This window comes from Homalodisca vitripennis, chromosome X (assembly GCF_021130785.1).
Source record: "Homalodisca vitripennis isolate AUS2020 chromosome X, UT_GWSS_2.1, whole genome shotgun sequence".
NCBI classification, from domain to species: Eukaryota; Metazoa; Arthropoda; class Insecta; order Hemiptera; family Cicadellidae; genus Homalodisca; species Homalodisca vitripennis.
Window position 1 is genome coordinate 15,557,819 of NC_060215.1, and position 17,010 is coordinate 15,574,828.

The 17,010-nt window shown below is 31.8% G+C and overlaps 1 protein-coding gene across 1 annotated transcript; it reads left to right on the top strand.

The window, feature by feature from the left end:
• Window positions 1–598: 598 nt before the first annotated feature.
• Window positions 599–1,659, top strand: LOC124368726 (CCHC-type zinc finger nucleic acid binding protein-like). Its single transcript, XM_046826043.1, has 2 exons — window positions 599–719; window positions 797–1,659. Exon 2 carries the CDS (start codon window positions 852–854, stop codon window positions 1,338–1,340), a length of 489 nt encoding a protein of 162 aa, XP_046681999.1. The 5' UTR covers window positions 599–719; window positions 797–851; the 3' UTR covers window positions 1,341–1,659.
• Window positions 1,660–17,010: the final 15,351 nt, after the last annotated feature.

Genomic DNA, 17,010 nt, shown 5'->3' on the forward strand with positions numbered 1-17,010 from the left:
CTTATTTCATCCATATCTTATTTCAAGCATGGACAACACCTGACAAGGAAACGTAACAAAACTACTAAACCGCTAAGATATATATATATTATATATATATATATATATATATATATATATATATATATATATATATATAAGCTAGAACATGAATAGCTTCATACGCTTCATAGCTTTATATAAATAAATGTATATATTTTATATATAAAATATATACATTTATTTATATAAAGCTATGAAGCGTATGAAGCTATTCATGTTCTAGCTTTTGTATAACAATGTTATTTATTATTGTATATTTAGTTCGGATCTTATTTGCTTTACTTAACGAAGCTGATACAGTTACTTAAATAGTAATTGATTTAGTAAAAATATTTATTTTATTAACAAACAAATTTAGTAACTTGCATTGGAAGGATTCTTTATTTATGTGTACTGTTAGGAGAAGTTATTTTACCTTGATAATTTTCGTCATCTTCAAAAAGTTCTTGAATAAAACAATACAATTTAAAGACATTACATATAGTACCGTGTATATCCACTGCGTTCTTTATCATTCCATCCACTGTCTTGTTTGCTTTTACTACTTCCTATGACTCGCTCGTACGTCTTTGCTAGATAGGTGGCGGACATTCATCTTCCATTCCTTCATGGCGTTGCTGTCGTTTAGTGAAGTGTAGCACGTGGATGACTGGCTTTCGAATCTCATTTGTTTCATTGTAAGTACAAAGTTTATAGTTTAATTTTAACTTAATTAACCCTCCAAACGAAAATTACATTTAAGCGTTGGTTTCAGGTAACAAACAAATTCGGAGTTCTATACATATTAACTTTGGAGTAGATCTTCCACGATGAGCTCAAGTATCTGTTACCGTTGTAACCGTACTGGTCATTTCGCTAGAGAATGTCCTCAGCAAGGATTTGATCGTGGAAGTAGTGGCGGTGGTGGTGGCGGAGGAGGTGGTGGCGGTTATGGAAGAGGAAGAGAAAAGTGCTACAAGTGCAACCGCTTTGGACACTTTGCAAGGGAATGCAAGGAAGAGCAAGACAGGTGTTACAGATGCAATGGAGTTGGGCACATTGCAAAAGACTGTCACCAGGCAGCAGATGAACCATCTTGCTACAACTGCAATAAATCGGGCCACATTGCCCGTGAATGTCCAGAATCAAGCTCTCGCAGTGGTGGCGGTGGAGGTGGAGGCGGAGGATCTTACTCTACTTGTTACAACTGTAATAAGTCTGGCCACCTGGCCCGAGACTGTCCTGAAGGAGGAAGGACCTGTTATGTCTGCGGTAAGACTGGACACATATCCCGTGAATGCTCAAAAAATAATGACTAAAAACAGTCCATTTATCTTATTTTTTTGACTATTGTTTGGAAAGGGAGGTTTTATTTTCTGGTAAGGTAGCATTTAATTCTAGCAAACTTAATTCTGTTAAGTAACATTTATATACTTTTCATTGGTTTAACTATATTGGGGCTAAATCTTTTGTTCAGGGTTTAGTCAGAAGTGAGCATTTAAAATGTGTTTAAATGACTGCAGATTTAATATTAACCTAGGCTCATTAAAAGAAGCCTAGATTAGTTATTTTTGTGTTTTGTTTTAATAGCTTAAACAACTTATTCATACTGTTTATAAATCAAGTTTAAAGATTTTATCATTGTAGTTATTATTGCCTGTTTTACTCTTAGTTTTGTTAGTACCTATAGTTAGCCTATAGACAAAAATCTTATTTTTAAGCCTGTCTATAGATCTTCCTGATTTTGGGCTATGTACTATTTAACGTCTACATAAAGAAAATATTTGTGTTTAGTTTGAGGACGGGCCAGTTTGTAATAGTTGGAAAGAATCAGATCTTGCCGATTGGTCACTTGTTTGAAAATGAAAATGTTCTTTTATGAATAAGCTAGGCTGAGCGAGACTATAATTTGTTTTAGTTTGTAGTGTTTTATAATTAAACTCTTTTTATTCACTTTGGGAGGTTGTCATTTTTTGTTAGAATTAACATTTCAATCTTATTGAAAGAGTTCGGCAATTTTTACATAAGTTAAATTTCTGAATGTCGAGTTATTACTGGAAAACTAGCAAAACGGTATTGTTCTTTGAAATATGTACTACGTTATTTGGTCCTACATTTTGCTTTCAGTCCTTTAGATGGACATGAATATCGATGATTCGAATCATTCGTTAATCATTATTCGATTGTGTTGGTGGCCGCTTATTTTACTGTAGCCTTTCAAGAATGTAATTATATTAGCAATGTTTCGACATAGTGTGAACCAGGGATTTGGACGTTAGTTTGAAAAGTGTAGTTTCGACAAAAAACAATAAATAAATCCTGTAACACTATTCATGTATGCCTTAATTTAAATTTTATTTTTAGGCCTATATTTATTTAAAATTTTCACTCTCACTTAATATATTCCCTACGACACCACTAGTCATGTACCAATTTTATGACACCCTGAATAACAGAGTCTATCACAGTCAGTGTGTTCATTTATGATACATATCTAGCTAAAGAATATGTTGTTAACACCACTGCAACACAAGTCATCTACCTAGTTTAGGACAGATGGAATAGTAGTTTATCAATCAGGACGCAGTCAATGTGTTAGTACCTCAGTGTCAGTGTGAATTTTTGTGTGTTTTCAGTAGACTACCATCATTTATTCAAATTTTTTTTATTTACAATATTTCATTCAAAAGGATTTAAAAATAGTTAAAATAGTATAATTTACATAAACAAATTCGTTCAAGCCTAATACTAATGCCACAGTGTTAATCAAAGAACAAATTTAAAAAAATGGTTAGTGTTCAACAAATCACAAATAGTTTTTATCTCTTGTTTAGACTATTTAATAAATTGTATGTTAATAACAAATAACACTCTAAATATTTATTCATTATAAAGAGCTCTAATCCGATTTATACTTTTTGAACTACATTTCTTATTCTATAAGCCCCCAAATAAAATTCATAAAGTTGCTATTTTGTTTGTAAAACAAAATTTAAATTAGATGAATTAGTTGAATTAGGAAGCAAATCATGATGTCAAAGTTGCATACAAAGAAACATTTAGAAATAAAACACAAGTTAATGTTAAGCATCAAAAACTTGTTTGGTGACACTCACGAGAACAGTGGTAAAATTTAATCGAGTTGAGGGGATTTATTTTCCATATGTTGGAGTATTGAACATAAGTATATTCAGATATATAACATGTAACTTTTTATATGGTTGGACTTGGTCTGCTTTAAATGTCCCAATCACTACTACACTATTAGTGTAACCAGTATCTCCTCAACGTATGAGGATTGTTGTCAGTACACGTATAGTGCAAGTTGTTAAGAAAAACTTTAATAAAACGAGAGTGGGAAATTTTAATCCAGTAGCAACAAACAAAACATTGATAGATTAATTGAAGGATATGTAGTCACCTAAATAGTTTTGTTCTCTTAATACTGAAAATCAGATTGTAAACTCCAAAAAAGGTTGTGTGAATATCTAAAAAAATTGGCTTTGTGTACACTTGGATAGCAAGCAGAAAGACAAGTCCAAGTCTCTTCAATAAACAGGTAGTTGTTCATGGTACGTTATATTTCAAATGCATTAACTAAAGAAAAACAGACGAGATGAGTCTTTTGATCTGCAGAAGTAGTCTGTAACTAAACACTGTCATGGTCATAATTAAGCATACAGGACGTAGTAACTTTTTCTTTACTTATTAACAAATAAAGACGTTCAAATGTCCTTTAACGATTGGGTGTTGTAGATGTATTTAAAAATTATTCTCACCACTCCAATAATGTTTAGTTAAAGGAATGGAAAGCTATTATCCGGAGGCCACTATTTTTGGAACAGTTTTTCTTACTGGGAGCCTAAAAAGATTGCAATATTAGAAAGAACAGACTTGTCTTGCTGTGAAAATTGCATGTCATTATGACGATCGGTTCTTGGTTTTTTTCTGTGTACAGAAACAATGTCAGTGAAAAGGAGGCCACTCTGTGCCTATCTATTATTTTTTATTAGACTATACAAGTAGGTAAAGATTAGGTTATTATAAATATGTTACGAGAACCTAAGTTAAAGATAACCTTTACTACCTGAGCTTGAAATTGGTCAAGGGATGTTTTCCTTTTTTCACCTAAGGTGCCTCTGAAGTCCGCACTGTTTGCCAAAGGCATTTTCATTCGGTAATTTCCTGACCTCATCATGTGCCAGATCACTCAATGTGATTTGACTTTGGAAAAGTTAAAAAGATCTGGAATGTGATCTGAGGTCGAGAAAGTATCGGAAATGCCCTTGGCAATCAGTGCGAATTTCAGTACCGCCTCTGGTGAAAAAAAGAAAAACACCCTTCGAGATAGTACCCAAATTCAAGCTCAGATCATGTGAGCACTCGTAAATGTCAACTTTTAACATTTTATATTTATAATATGTATAGCCTATAACAAATAGTTGATAGTGACAGCATGACCACCTTCTCGCCAATACCTCTTTCTTTCGGTAGACAGAAAAAAAGAACTGATAGTCATTATGACATGCAATTTTCACAGTAAGTCCAATAAAGTCCGTTCTTTTTAATAATGTGGTTTTTGTAGGTGCAAGCATACCAAAGTACTATGGATTTCCGTTAGGTGTTGGTTTTGTGTTATCAAGATAGCCAACACTTGGTGTTGTTTGACAATGAATTCTATTTAAAGTATGTTAAGTTGCTGCTCTATTATGGAAAGGAAAATATTTTAATTTATTCCAAAGTTGGTGAAAGATGGGATGAAAACCTCCCTCTTAAAAATTATTAGGTCAAAACACTAGCTTAAGGTGTGCATGAACTCTGTGCAACTATGATATTCACCAGGACTAGAAGTTAATAGTTGTGTGAGTTACTTCAGAAAGAAGGAAGGAGATCGGCTCGGTGCGGGCTCAGGTTTGTAGCCTAAGAGGTAAGAGTACTCATTTTATTGTCATAGATGTAATCAAAATTAATTTCACTACGACATATCCTAAAAATGCCATTGATTGTAGTTTTGAGTTATCGTTGTTATAACTGATTCTTGAGTATGAAAAAGTTGGTAAAGTGACTGGCTGTAATTTCAGTGCCTATTACACCTGAATCAATAAACTGCTGTACACTAAATCACATCTATTGAAACAATTGTGTTTGTGATTTATCGAAGTATGTTGATTTATACTGATTTTTAAACAGTGGGCATATTGAAATACTGATTCAGTGGAATTGGTAAACAATAAACAAATTCCTGTATAATTTTTCATAAATTTAGAAATATCTCCAGTGTTTATTGAAATACATAAATGCTTTAAAAACACTAACACACAAGTTTAATATAAACACCAAACAATTACACCTGAGCTGTATTAGTACATATGTTTTAATAGTGACTACCTGATGTTTCTCTTGTAATTGACAACATATACATTGGATTGATTTGATTATTTTTTGTTATTATTTCGCCTATTTAAATATAATAAACAAGCAGTAACCTATAGTGTGTTTAAAATCATATTATACATATGCACTTCAACTTGGAAGAATAGAAGAATTTTGTAATAGAGAGCAAACATATAAACACACGGAAAGCATTTATTAAAGAACAGCTGTAATTCTTAGCTGTTTGCACATGTCATTAATATTTTCTTTTGTCAAAACATGTATTTGAACATGAAACAATATATTATAACACATCAATCATGGATCCTGTTTAAGAAATTACATATAGTAAATTAAAAGTATAAATCTCAAAGAAATAATAGGTACTGCACTCATTTAATTATGAACCATTGTTTTGTAATGTTTACTCTTAAAAATACATATATAACGGAAGTGCTCTCCTAATGGTACAGGAGCTCACAGCCAATTTGCATTGTATAATCATAAAACGTTTCTGTAAGATCGATAAAAGAATTTCCCCAAAGGAAGACATTGATTATCACCCACATTAGTTTTTGTGGAAATCACAATAGTACATCAAGAGGGTTAATAAAAATATCGCTAAACATTTATTAATATTTTAATAAAAACATCGCTAAACGATCCAATAGTCATGTAATCTCAACATGAAATTATTCAAAAGCTTTCCACTTGTTAAAATCGTTGGAACTTTGTAGTGGTGGATGACATCATTCTAAAGTTGAAATATACAACACAGACACACAAAAATAAATTAAATTCACAACGACAAACTTACGATGATAGAGGAATGAAAAGTCTTAGGGAACATCATTAAAGCACACATGACTATTGGATTTTTTGATGGTAGGCTATTGAACCTAATTTTTATTCACTATTAATGATTCTAGGCTATCTGCAATGAATTGTAATAAAAAATGTTAAACAATAAATTTTGTCGCGGGTAATATTTGTTTAGCTTGATAACCTTAAAACCAATTGTCAGAGACAAATAAAATTTAGGCACCAGGAATGAAAACCACTATTTGGCTGAAATTATTCACTTTCTCGTTTGATGCTAATATAAATTATATTATTGGTCTGATGGCTAGTTAAAAATGTAAAGAAAATATTACTTATTAATCATTTGGTACTTTTAACCATTTTAATACTTTCCCATATCAGCCTTCCTCAAAATTAATACAACCAACAATCGATTTCTTAAGAAAATCGGTTTCACAAAACTAGGTTTCGCTAGCACTTATGCAATGTGAATTGGTTCGTAAATAGGTTAGTGCAGAAGAACTTGTGTGCTCAATCTAATTGGCTTAAATCGGAATTTGTGTGTACTAGTTGTCGCGAGAATAATTGAAACAGAGAGAGAAACAATTAAGTCAACCACAGGATTGACTAAAATTTGCATATTATGCTATTGTTACTTATCGTTATATTTTAGGAAGTGAATTAAAGCTTAAAATTTTATCTATAATGATCATATCATTCTATTGAAAACTGTGAAATCTTTTCAAAGAATTAATGTGATGCTCAAATGATTAATTAGTTTCCGTGTTCAAGAGTTCAAATTTTGTGTACTGATGTTGATCGTAAAGTTAACAATTTTATGAATCTTGCATGTATATATTTTCTCATATAAAAGAGGAGACCGATCTACTTTGAAGCTTTATTCAGACCATACCCAGGAGCACTGGCCTGTGCTAGAATATTATCAAATACAACAAGGCGAAAGCTACTAAAATGATTGATTAAAAGTGCTATGTTAACTGACAGAATTTGAAAATGCTGCATCTCTAGCACCGATCAAAACCCCAATGCCTAGACCTCACAGCTACCGGCTCACTATAATTGTAGATGTAGATTCGTGTTATAAACTAGTGTGTTACAATGCTCATTACCACATTAAAAATTCAATTCATCAGTTACTGAATACAGAGGCTATTATAACATAGCAATATTGAGTAGACCTTGATATAGATTCACTTGTTACAGCTCATAAATACACTGAAAATATAACTCATCAATATTAATTCCTCACTGCATGTGGGATTTCAGGCAATTGGTGAATTCAATTTATTTCAATTCTATTAGGTTTTCGAATCGATACTTAAGTATTATACTGACCACACTCGCTTTTTGTATGTTTTCATTATGAAAATTAAAGGAACATATTGAAGAATAAATATTACTATTTTGTATTGTGTCAACTTAATTTATCTCTATGTGTAACAAAGATCGGTTGTGTTGTAGGCTAATTGACTTTGTATCTATAAATGTTTCTTATCAAATACGGTATGTATTTCTTTTTCAATAACAAAAATTTACGGTATTGGCCTCACCAAGTTTTCTGTGGGGTCCAATAATTTAATTAATAAAATGTATATGTTTTAATTTTATTTATATATATATACATTTGTTGTGGTTTGGGGCATTCACTTGTTTTCTATACTAAGTTAGGCAACTAAATAAAAATTAACAAATAGTTGAAAAATGAGGATTCTATATTGATTCAAAAATATAAAAAACTAAACTCGAACAATAATCAACAAATATGCAGCAAACAATAACAAAATAAAAAATGAAAGGCAATGGGTGACAGTGGTGTGGTTGGCAGGCGTGCTTTCTTCCCCGCACTGTCCCCATCTGCACTGACCAATACATTACCTGCACTCATCCATATATACTTTTACATTGGTTTTTATTGATAACCACAATGGGAACGAGGATAGCTGAATAAATTTGTAAACAAACTCAGAGATTTTAAAATTTGATTTTTATTCATATAGTAAACTCAAACATATTACTACATGTAGCCTATTATTGGAACATATATAACATTATTTTATGAGGACTTTGTGTGTAGACTTTTATTACTTGAACACTGGTTTGAAACACAATTTAATGTATAGAAAAGTGAATTTACCATGTGGAGAAATATTTCATCCATAGACGAGGCCTATCACCTAGTTGGCTGACACAATTTCTTTTATTCGTTAGGGATGTAAACATTTCTTTGCTGTATGATTGTATTTATCTGTCAATGAAATGAGCTATAAAATTGAAATTTTAAATTTGCTCAACTGAAGCATGTGATGCAACACGTGGTGTGGTGACTCCTAACTTGTTAAACATTGTTTCTGTAAGATGAATTATCTTTAAATGGCTGCTATTTGTTGCTCGTCATGTTACTATCCCATATCTTATTACGGATTCAAAAGAGCTTTATATTCAGCTATTTTTACTGGCATTGGGAGCTTTCCTATCCATATTTTAACCTAAGAAAAAATTGCACAATCTAACTGGTTAACTCGTTCAAGCGCTCCAACTTACCCTACTCAAAGGATAACCACATCGAATAGGGTTGCGTACCCTCAGGTAGGGTAGGTTAGACAATTGCATGATAGTCAGGTAGTTATTTTTATCAAAAAACATACAAACAGTAAAATTGTGATCTGTAAGTGTAATGAAAAATCTTACAAAACTTAAATTTATAGGCTGCAATGGTAGATATTAAGGTTTTGGACGTCAAGTAACTCTCATATCTATTGTGAACATTCATAAACACCACATCATTTTGGACAATCATTGTAAAAGTTTTTCTTCCCATAGATCGTACCATACATAAAATTAAAAATTTGTCAAAACACGATATTTTTCATTTACTAAATTGTGTAATGTCTATAGACTTTCAGGATATATTAGAACACAGTAAAAACATGTGAAGTGTATGTCATGTTTTAATAAAGAACACGGTTCTCCCTTAAGCGTAAGACTGCTGTATTCATCAAAATGTCCATAATTAAATCAACCCATGTTCTTTTAACCACAATAGTTATGCATGGGGATACAGTTGTGCAAAACAAAAACACCAAAATTATCCGTAGTGCATCAAAATAATTTTATTTCATTGATTGAGCAAAGATAATCCGTAATCTTTATGGGTGTGTAAGGATAATTACTTGATTTGAATTTTGTCAAACCAAATTTGGTAAGAACATGTTACATAAGATTAAGTTAACTTGTACATTAGACTGTGTTCTATAACAAAACAACACAGAAATTAAAGGTTTATTTCACAATTTGATTGAGATTTTTCAAAACAATAACAAGTTTTAAATTTGTAAACTGACTTGTTTTTACAAGTTCTTCAAATTATCACTAGTTTTTTAAGTGCTGCTGTAGTTATGATGGGAGTATACATATACGCAAGGTGTCTAATGTAATGTTATCTGTCTTTTGTAGGCATATTGAAAAGCCATTGTAGATAAGTTACAAGACACTTATTGATCAATTGTAATTTCCTTCTGATTAAAATCTTTACATTTATAGCTTTCAATCATAATTTAGAATTTAATGATCCTTGTCATGTATTTGTCTAGATGTGTACAAGCTGCATATTGTATGGCAAGACACTGAAATTAGCCTTGCGCATGCAGTGTTTCAGTTATACTGATTAATGTCCAATATATAGAATTTAGTATTTTCTTAAGATACAAAAACAATAACTTCAAATTTACGGATGTTTTTGTATGCAACTATTTTCACTGTTACATTTTACTATATATTAAGTGTACATAAAGATATACAGGAGGAATATAACATGACAAAAACATTAATTTTCATTTTTCTTAGTAAATATTTTTTAGGAAGCCGTATTAAAACTAAAGCAGGCGTGTGTTCTGTGGACTAGAAATGTCAGAATGATGAGTGGTCTAAGGTACGAATTATGGAATGTTGCGATGGTGATCTGCTCCAGGGTTTGAATTTTCACCTGTTGGGATTTTTGTAATCTGGTACACTTGTTCTATTGTGTAACAGGCCAGAAAGTCCTTAAAAAACTGGTCAATTTCAGGCTTTTAACTGGAATTTCTCTGGAAGCTCTTTTGACCTTGGCATGACCATAGTTAAGTTTAAAATTTAAGTTATCTTGAGAGATATCAAGATTGATAATGTTTTGCCCTCTGTTGGATTGTGATTATTCTGAAACCTTTGTTAAAAGTTTGTTATTGACGATGGATGAAAAGACAATAGTATTTCGGATATTTTTTCAATTGTTAAATGTTACGAAAATAAAACACTATTTTTTAGACTTATTTACTTTTTATTTATGTGGGATAAATACTTAAAAATGAACCTTACTTAAATGAGTCTAACTAGATAACCCTAAAATTAAATAAAATACTGAAATATATATAAACATATATAAAACAAGGTTAAAAATAACTAAGCAATAGTCAAACGACAATGTAATGGTAACTAAACAATAAACTGGTATGTTAGTTGTCATTTACATATTTAGGTATAGCTAGTTACAAAACCACTGATTATATGTTCTGTAGCATTTGTAAAACATTGTATAAAGTTTAGATTCTTGTCGATCATTTTTGTATAGCACAAGTGTAAGCTTCGTAACGTTTTATATTTTAAAACAATTAATTTATGAACATCCATATACAAGGGCATTAGGTTTCTACGCAGATATACTGGACATTTGAATATACAAATATTGGGATTTTATGCAGATATTCTTGAAATCGTATACATGGGCATGGAAAGGATTAACAACATAATAGATATATGTATGTGACTGTTTCTTTGTTTTCATTTTCTGACCCAATGTGTTTTCTATTATTTCTTTTGCACTTGACAGAGTGGGTGCACACATTTAGTATAAGATTCGTTTCAACGTTTTTGATTTCTTCTTTTCGCTCATCTTTATCTGAGGCATCGATTTAAACAATATGGATTGCTCACGGGTGCATACACGGTCCATTGCCTCGCTACTCCCTTGTACCACATTATGGCCCCTGGCAACAATGACATCCTGCCACTTTAAAACTTCTCTTTAATCTTTTATACTTGCTGGACTATATTCCATGTTGTTGTTCATGAGCCTTATTATATTATCTTCTGACCATTACAGTTCAAACAGCTTTAAAATTATCTATGCAAGCAGATTAAATTACTTTTTGGAGACAATGCAATAGGAGTGACACTTTATTACTTTTTATTTTGTAATAATAGTAGGAAAACAACTACTGTTTCAGGTAATTACCACTCTAAATTTTATTTTATATACATATATATATATATATATATATATATATATATATATATATATATATATATACTTTAAACTTAACCTGGAAGGCCTATGAAAACAATCCCCTGATGATAAAAATCCATTTATGTTGGTATTCAAATTCAATAAACTTTTATGTTGTGAAAGAAAGAAGATGTTTTGGACATTTGTCATTGCATTATTATTTAGTGATACAATACTATCAGTAACACCATATTTACTGAGGACTTTAATGTTGGTTTGAAGTTTAAATTGTAATTAAGTGCTAGGTGATAATAGTGAGTTCATTTATTAGATTACAGACTAGACAAGTAAGAAATAACATCAGAATCTCTTTATTAACATGAACATTGAGAACAGTTATGCGTCAGAATATACATATTATACAGGGTAATAATAATACATGATTGTCATTTATGGTTGATCGAGTTTTAGTGTAAAGTCTGGCTGATCTCTTCAGTGAATTCTTGAACGTTGTAGATAGGATGTTCCAATAACCACGAATCAAGTTTCCTCTTCATTGCCTTTCCAGTTAGTTGTTTGAAGGATGCTAGGGGCTGATTGTAAAGTTGTGCTCCCATTGTTGGGGGTTTCTTGTCATGAAGGGCAGTTCGACATTCAGCTAAAATTTTAAATTGTATTTACTAAGAAATATAAGGGTTATACATACTTGTTGATACAACAAACCAAACTAAACATTGCTAAACAGAAAATAAAGAAACGCTTATAAACAATAAAGAAGGCCCTATTGAAAATTCCAGTCTTCTCGATTTATTCAAACATTAATATGTAGTGGTATCTAATTTTTCATACTGGCTGAAATACTTCCAACATTTTTGTATTTGCGTACTCACACCGTGTGGTATTTTAATATTAGTTGTAGTAAAAATAATGTAAATATTTATTTGTGGAGTCTGCCTGATGATGAAACCTTTGGTTTCAAATGTCTCGTCCTAAAAATAAATGATATTGGAAAAGAACTGATTTGTTTAAATTTTGAAAAATGCCAAGTATACTCTTACCTAGTTTTTCTTTTACTAAACTAAAACATATGATTTTATACAACATATTTGTTATCTATTTTATTAATCTTAATTCGTGAGTATCCTCTCCTAATCCAACATTCGATCAGTTGTTTTAGAAACCATTGCCTATTAATGCTCTACATTGCTTAAAGAACAGTCCAGAAACTTGACTATTTTTGCTACATCACATAACACCCTAACTAATTTACTTTTAGAAATGAGATTGGTAGAATGTATATAGGATCTTAAGTTACTGTCATCAGTGATCAACATTCGTAGGCACTCTCAAACTGGAAGTTATTTTATTTACAATGAAACCACATCTGTAATAAAGAATATTATTTTTGTAATAAGAATATTGATCGTTTTCTAACATGTTCTTTATAGCTGTATTCCCTCCTCATATTTTTTCAGTAAATGTTACGTTGTACATTCTTCTATTTCAATAAAACCCATTTTGTATTTTAGAGTTAAAACTTGAACAATTGCTTATTTTCGAAGATTGCACACTGTTCCTGAACAAAGATATCTCAAGGCCAGTTGAAGCTCTTGAATTTTGGTTGTTATTATGTTTTCCTCGAGGATGCATGAAAGCAATTTAAATTGTCATGAGGAGAAAACACATGTTTAAATTGTAAGTCATCTAACAGCATTTTAGTTAGGATTGTTATTAAGCATAATTTTGTCATAAAACCGATCCCTAAAGGTTTGTCTGGGGTGTAGCAGGACCTTAGCCCTTTCAATCTTCTAAAATTTCATTATCACAGTATTTTCTGTACGGGTCCCTTCTATTGAAGAAGTCAACCTACTATAGACAATAGACAATATCCTTTATTACAATTTCTTCAAGAAATGTTACAGCGTCAAATTAGTATAATTAATAGGTACAAATTGAAATGAAAAAGAAAAAGCTTCTTCAGTGTTATGTGTGGTCTCCCCAAGCAAAGAATTCATTTAGGGTGTAGAAAGCCTTGTCTAGCAGCCATCTCTGTAGCTTCCTCTTCATCAGCACAGGGCCTCCAGCTTTCAAGTGGTCTGGTATCTTGTCTAGCATCTTCACTCCTGCATACAATGGTTTCCTTTCATACATGGCTGTTCTGTGACCTGGCAGCACATAGTTTCCTGCATATCTGGTGTTGTATTCATGCACGTCACTTTGTTTAGGGGGGGTCTTTGGTCACACAGTAAAGGACAGTATCTAGGATGTAGATGGAAGTGACTGTCAGGATGTTCAGGTTCTTGAAAACATTTCTACAGCTTTGTCTTGGACTTAAGCCTGCTATTACTCTGATTGATTGCCCTTTTCTGCATACCCAGGACGCGGTTGAGATTGCCCATAGTGGGTATCCACCCCAGACAGTAATACCATAGCATAAATGGCTTTCAAACAATGCATAGTATGCAGTCCTTGTTGCCTCAGGGGTACTAGTTGCCTTGATTCGTTTTATGGCATAGAGAGCTGACCCGAGTTTTAGGCAAAGATTGTCCACTTGATTATTCCAGGATAAATTTTCAAGTATGACACCTAGATGTTTGATTTTGTCAGCTGCTGTCAGGTTGGGCATTTCAGATACTGTAGACTTTTTATTCCCAAATGACATTTGCTTGATCTTACTTTCATTGAGAACTAAGTCATTTTTCTATGACTAATAAATTCTTCAACGGTAGGTTTTGATTCTACAAATTCTGTGTTCTGTGTGGATATTAGAAATTCAATCGCATCAGCAACACAGGCACTTAGGGTTAGTGTAGCAAGTTTCTCTTTCATTGTGGTATTATAATAAAAACTATGTTTGTCATTAAGTTGGCAAACTTTAACCCTTCTTTCTGCAAAGTATTTAGCCGTTCAATATATTTAAAATCAACGATACCGTCTACTGATTATAGTTCACTTATTGCGAGGCAATCTAAGCATTTAGAATGACACAAGACTTCAGTTTTACACGGTTTAGTTTCAAATTTAAAAAATGGTGTTTTGGGAATTTTTCAACCAAATGTTTTTACTGCAGTTATATTTGTAGAGGTAACATTATGTACATGAATGCCTAATTCATACAATTTTGTAATAGACATTTCAATTAATTTAGTTGGACTCAGACGCAATTTTGTGAATATAACAAACACAAACAGCACATTTAAAATTTCATCTTAATGACACTATTTCAAAAACTAAAGCTTCACTAGCTAATGTTTTATGTTCATAGAGTTTTAAGTAATTTCCAAAACTTACATAACTAATGAACTTCCTTTGCTTCGCATTGTTTGTTTAACCTCCAAAATTATGCAAGCAACTCATAATGGATGCTAAGACACCAATTTGCGTCAAAGACAGCGTGAATCAAAGTGGTAACAGTGTACCTGGCAGGGCTCGTGTCCATGAGTGTTGTATGTAAGACATGGGAAGCAGACCGTGTTGAGGTAATGCTCTAGCATTGGTGCGAGCAATTCATATTGTTTATATCGATGGTTTAAGCACAAGCCCATTGCTGTGTTAAACGAAAATGCAACTCCTTTGATAGATATTTGATGTTTCAATTGAAAGTTTAGATGTTGACTATTTTCTTACAAACGACTGTTGTCCTAAAGCTATCAGTATCCCTTACAACACACACATCCAAAAAGGGGACTTTGGTTCAAATTCAAAACAATCTTTATTTACCATTTGCACATTACATTACAAGAATAAATATACAAATATAAACGGTGTCAATAGTATGAACTTAGATTTAAGAACTAAATACATAAGTTAATTTGCTAAAACAGTATGTATATAAACAAAAGTATAATTAATATTTAACCAATAATCTATAGTTTATTCCACACTGCTTTCAAAAAACTCATTAAATGAGTATAATGTTTTGTCAACAAGATATTCTTTTAATTTTAATCTGAACAATTTGACATTAGGAATGCTTTTGATATTTTCGGGGATACTATTGTAAAACTTTACTCCAGCAACTAATGGGTTTTTTCTCTTAAATTCTAATTTTAATTTTGGTACTGCCAACTGGTTTCGATTTCTAGTCAAGTAGCCATGTGATGATCCCAATACAGGAAGTCTATCCCTAGCTTTCCTAACAGCCACCACAGTGTCTAATATGTACAAGCCATACACAGTAAGAATACCTAGAGTTTGAAAATGTTGCTTTGCCGATTCACGATCCTCCAGATTAATCATTATACGAATGGCTTGTTTCTGAATGTGAAGAATACTTTGTAAATTTTGATCACTTGTTGCACCATACAACACAATACCAAAAGATGTATGGGAGTGTATATGGGCAAAATAAACCAATTTTAAAACATCCAACCTACAGAATTTTGATATGCTCCTTAAAGCATAAAACCCAGAAGATAATTTATTTAGAACTGCATGTGTATGCTCATTCCAAGTTAAGTTTTTGTCTAAAACCATTCCTAAAAATTTAGTACTGTCTAATTGATTAAGTTTTACTTGTCCAATTTCGATCTTTGGACTGTCTACACATTTATTTTGGCGAGTACTGAATAAGACAAAATTTGTCTTTTCAAGATTAAGTAACAAATTTTTGTTGGAGAAATAGTTTCTGACTGAGATCAAATCACTTTTTGCTTGATCTTCAATTACCTGCAAAGATTTGTTTGATACAGTAGAGTCCCGTTAATCCGACCTAATTGGGACCGAGCCCTATTCGGATTATGTGATTGTTCGGATTAGCCAGAATTACAGAAAAATACGGTTTTAAACTTGAGAATGGGTCTATTTTGTTATAGAATTATCAACATTGTTTATTAAAACATGTTTTCTGACTGTTGCATTGTATTTCTTGACAAATAAACGTGTTTGCGAATACTAAGCACCTTTACCGTATTTAGTGTGAGAGTTCTATTGTTAAGCAATGTGAGTCATCCAATAAACTCTCTTCAATGCGACAGAAGACAATAACTGAACTTATGTCTTTTAACAATTAATATTGTACTCAATAATAATATCAGTAGCCTACTGTACGTCCAATTTTTTTTTTTTTATTTCACTTCTTAATACAGTAATTTAACTCATACTTAACCTATAAGTTTCAATTTGGTACTGTATTTAACTTCATTATTTATGTACTGTACCGTACACAATTTGTCTTAATAAAATACTGTATGTCTATTTAATTAAAGTTTTCTTTGTTTATGTACGAAATGATGCACCCATTTTCATTTTTTAAGTAATTAGTTTCTATAACTGTTCATTATCGTTACAAATAATTCCTCCTGGACCTGTTCGGATTAACCGACGTTCGGATTACACGTGTTCGGATTAGCGGGACTCCACTGTATAATGAGATTAGAATCATCAGCATACAAGCACATTTTAGTTCTCGAATTTTTTACAGTCTGCGGTAAGCCGTTAAGGTAGCATAAGAACAAGATTGGCCCAAGAATAGATCCTTGAGGCACACCATGTAATATATTTTTTAACTTGGAATTAATACATATCAATTGATTAAA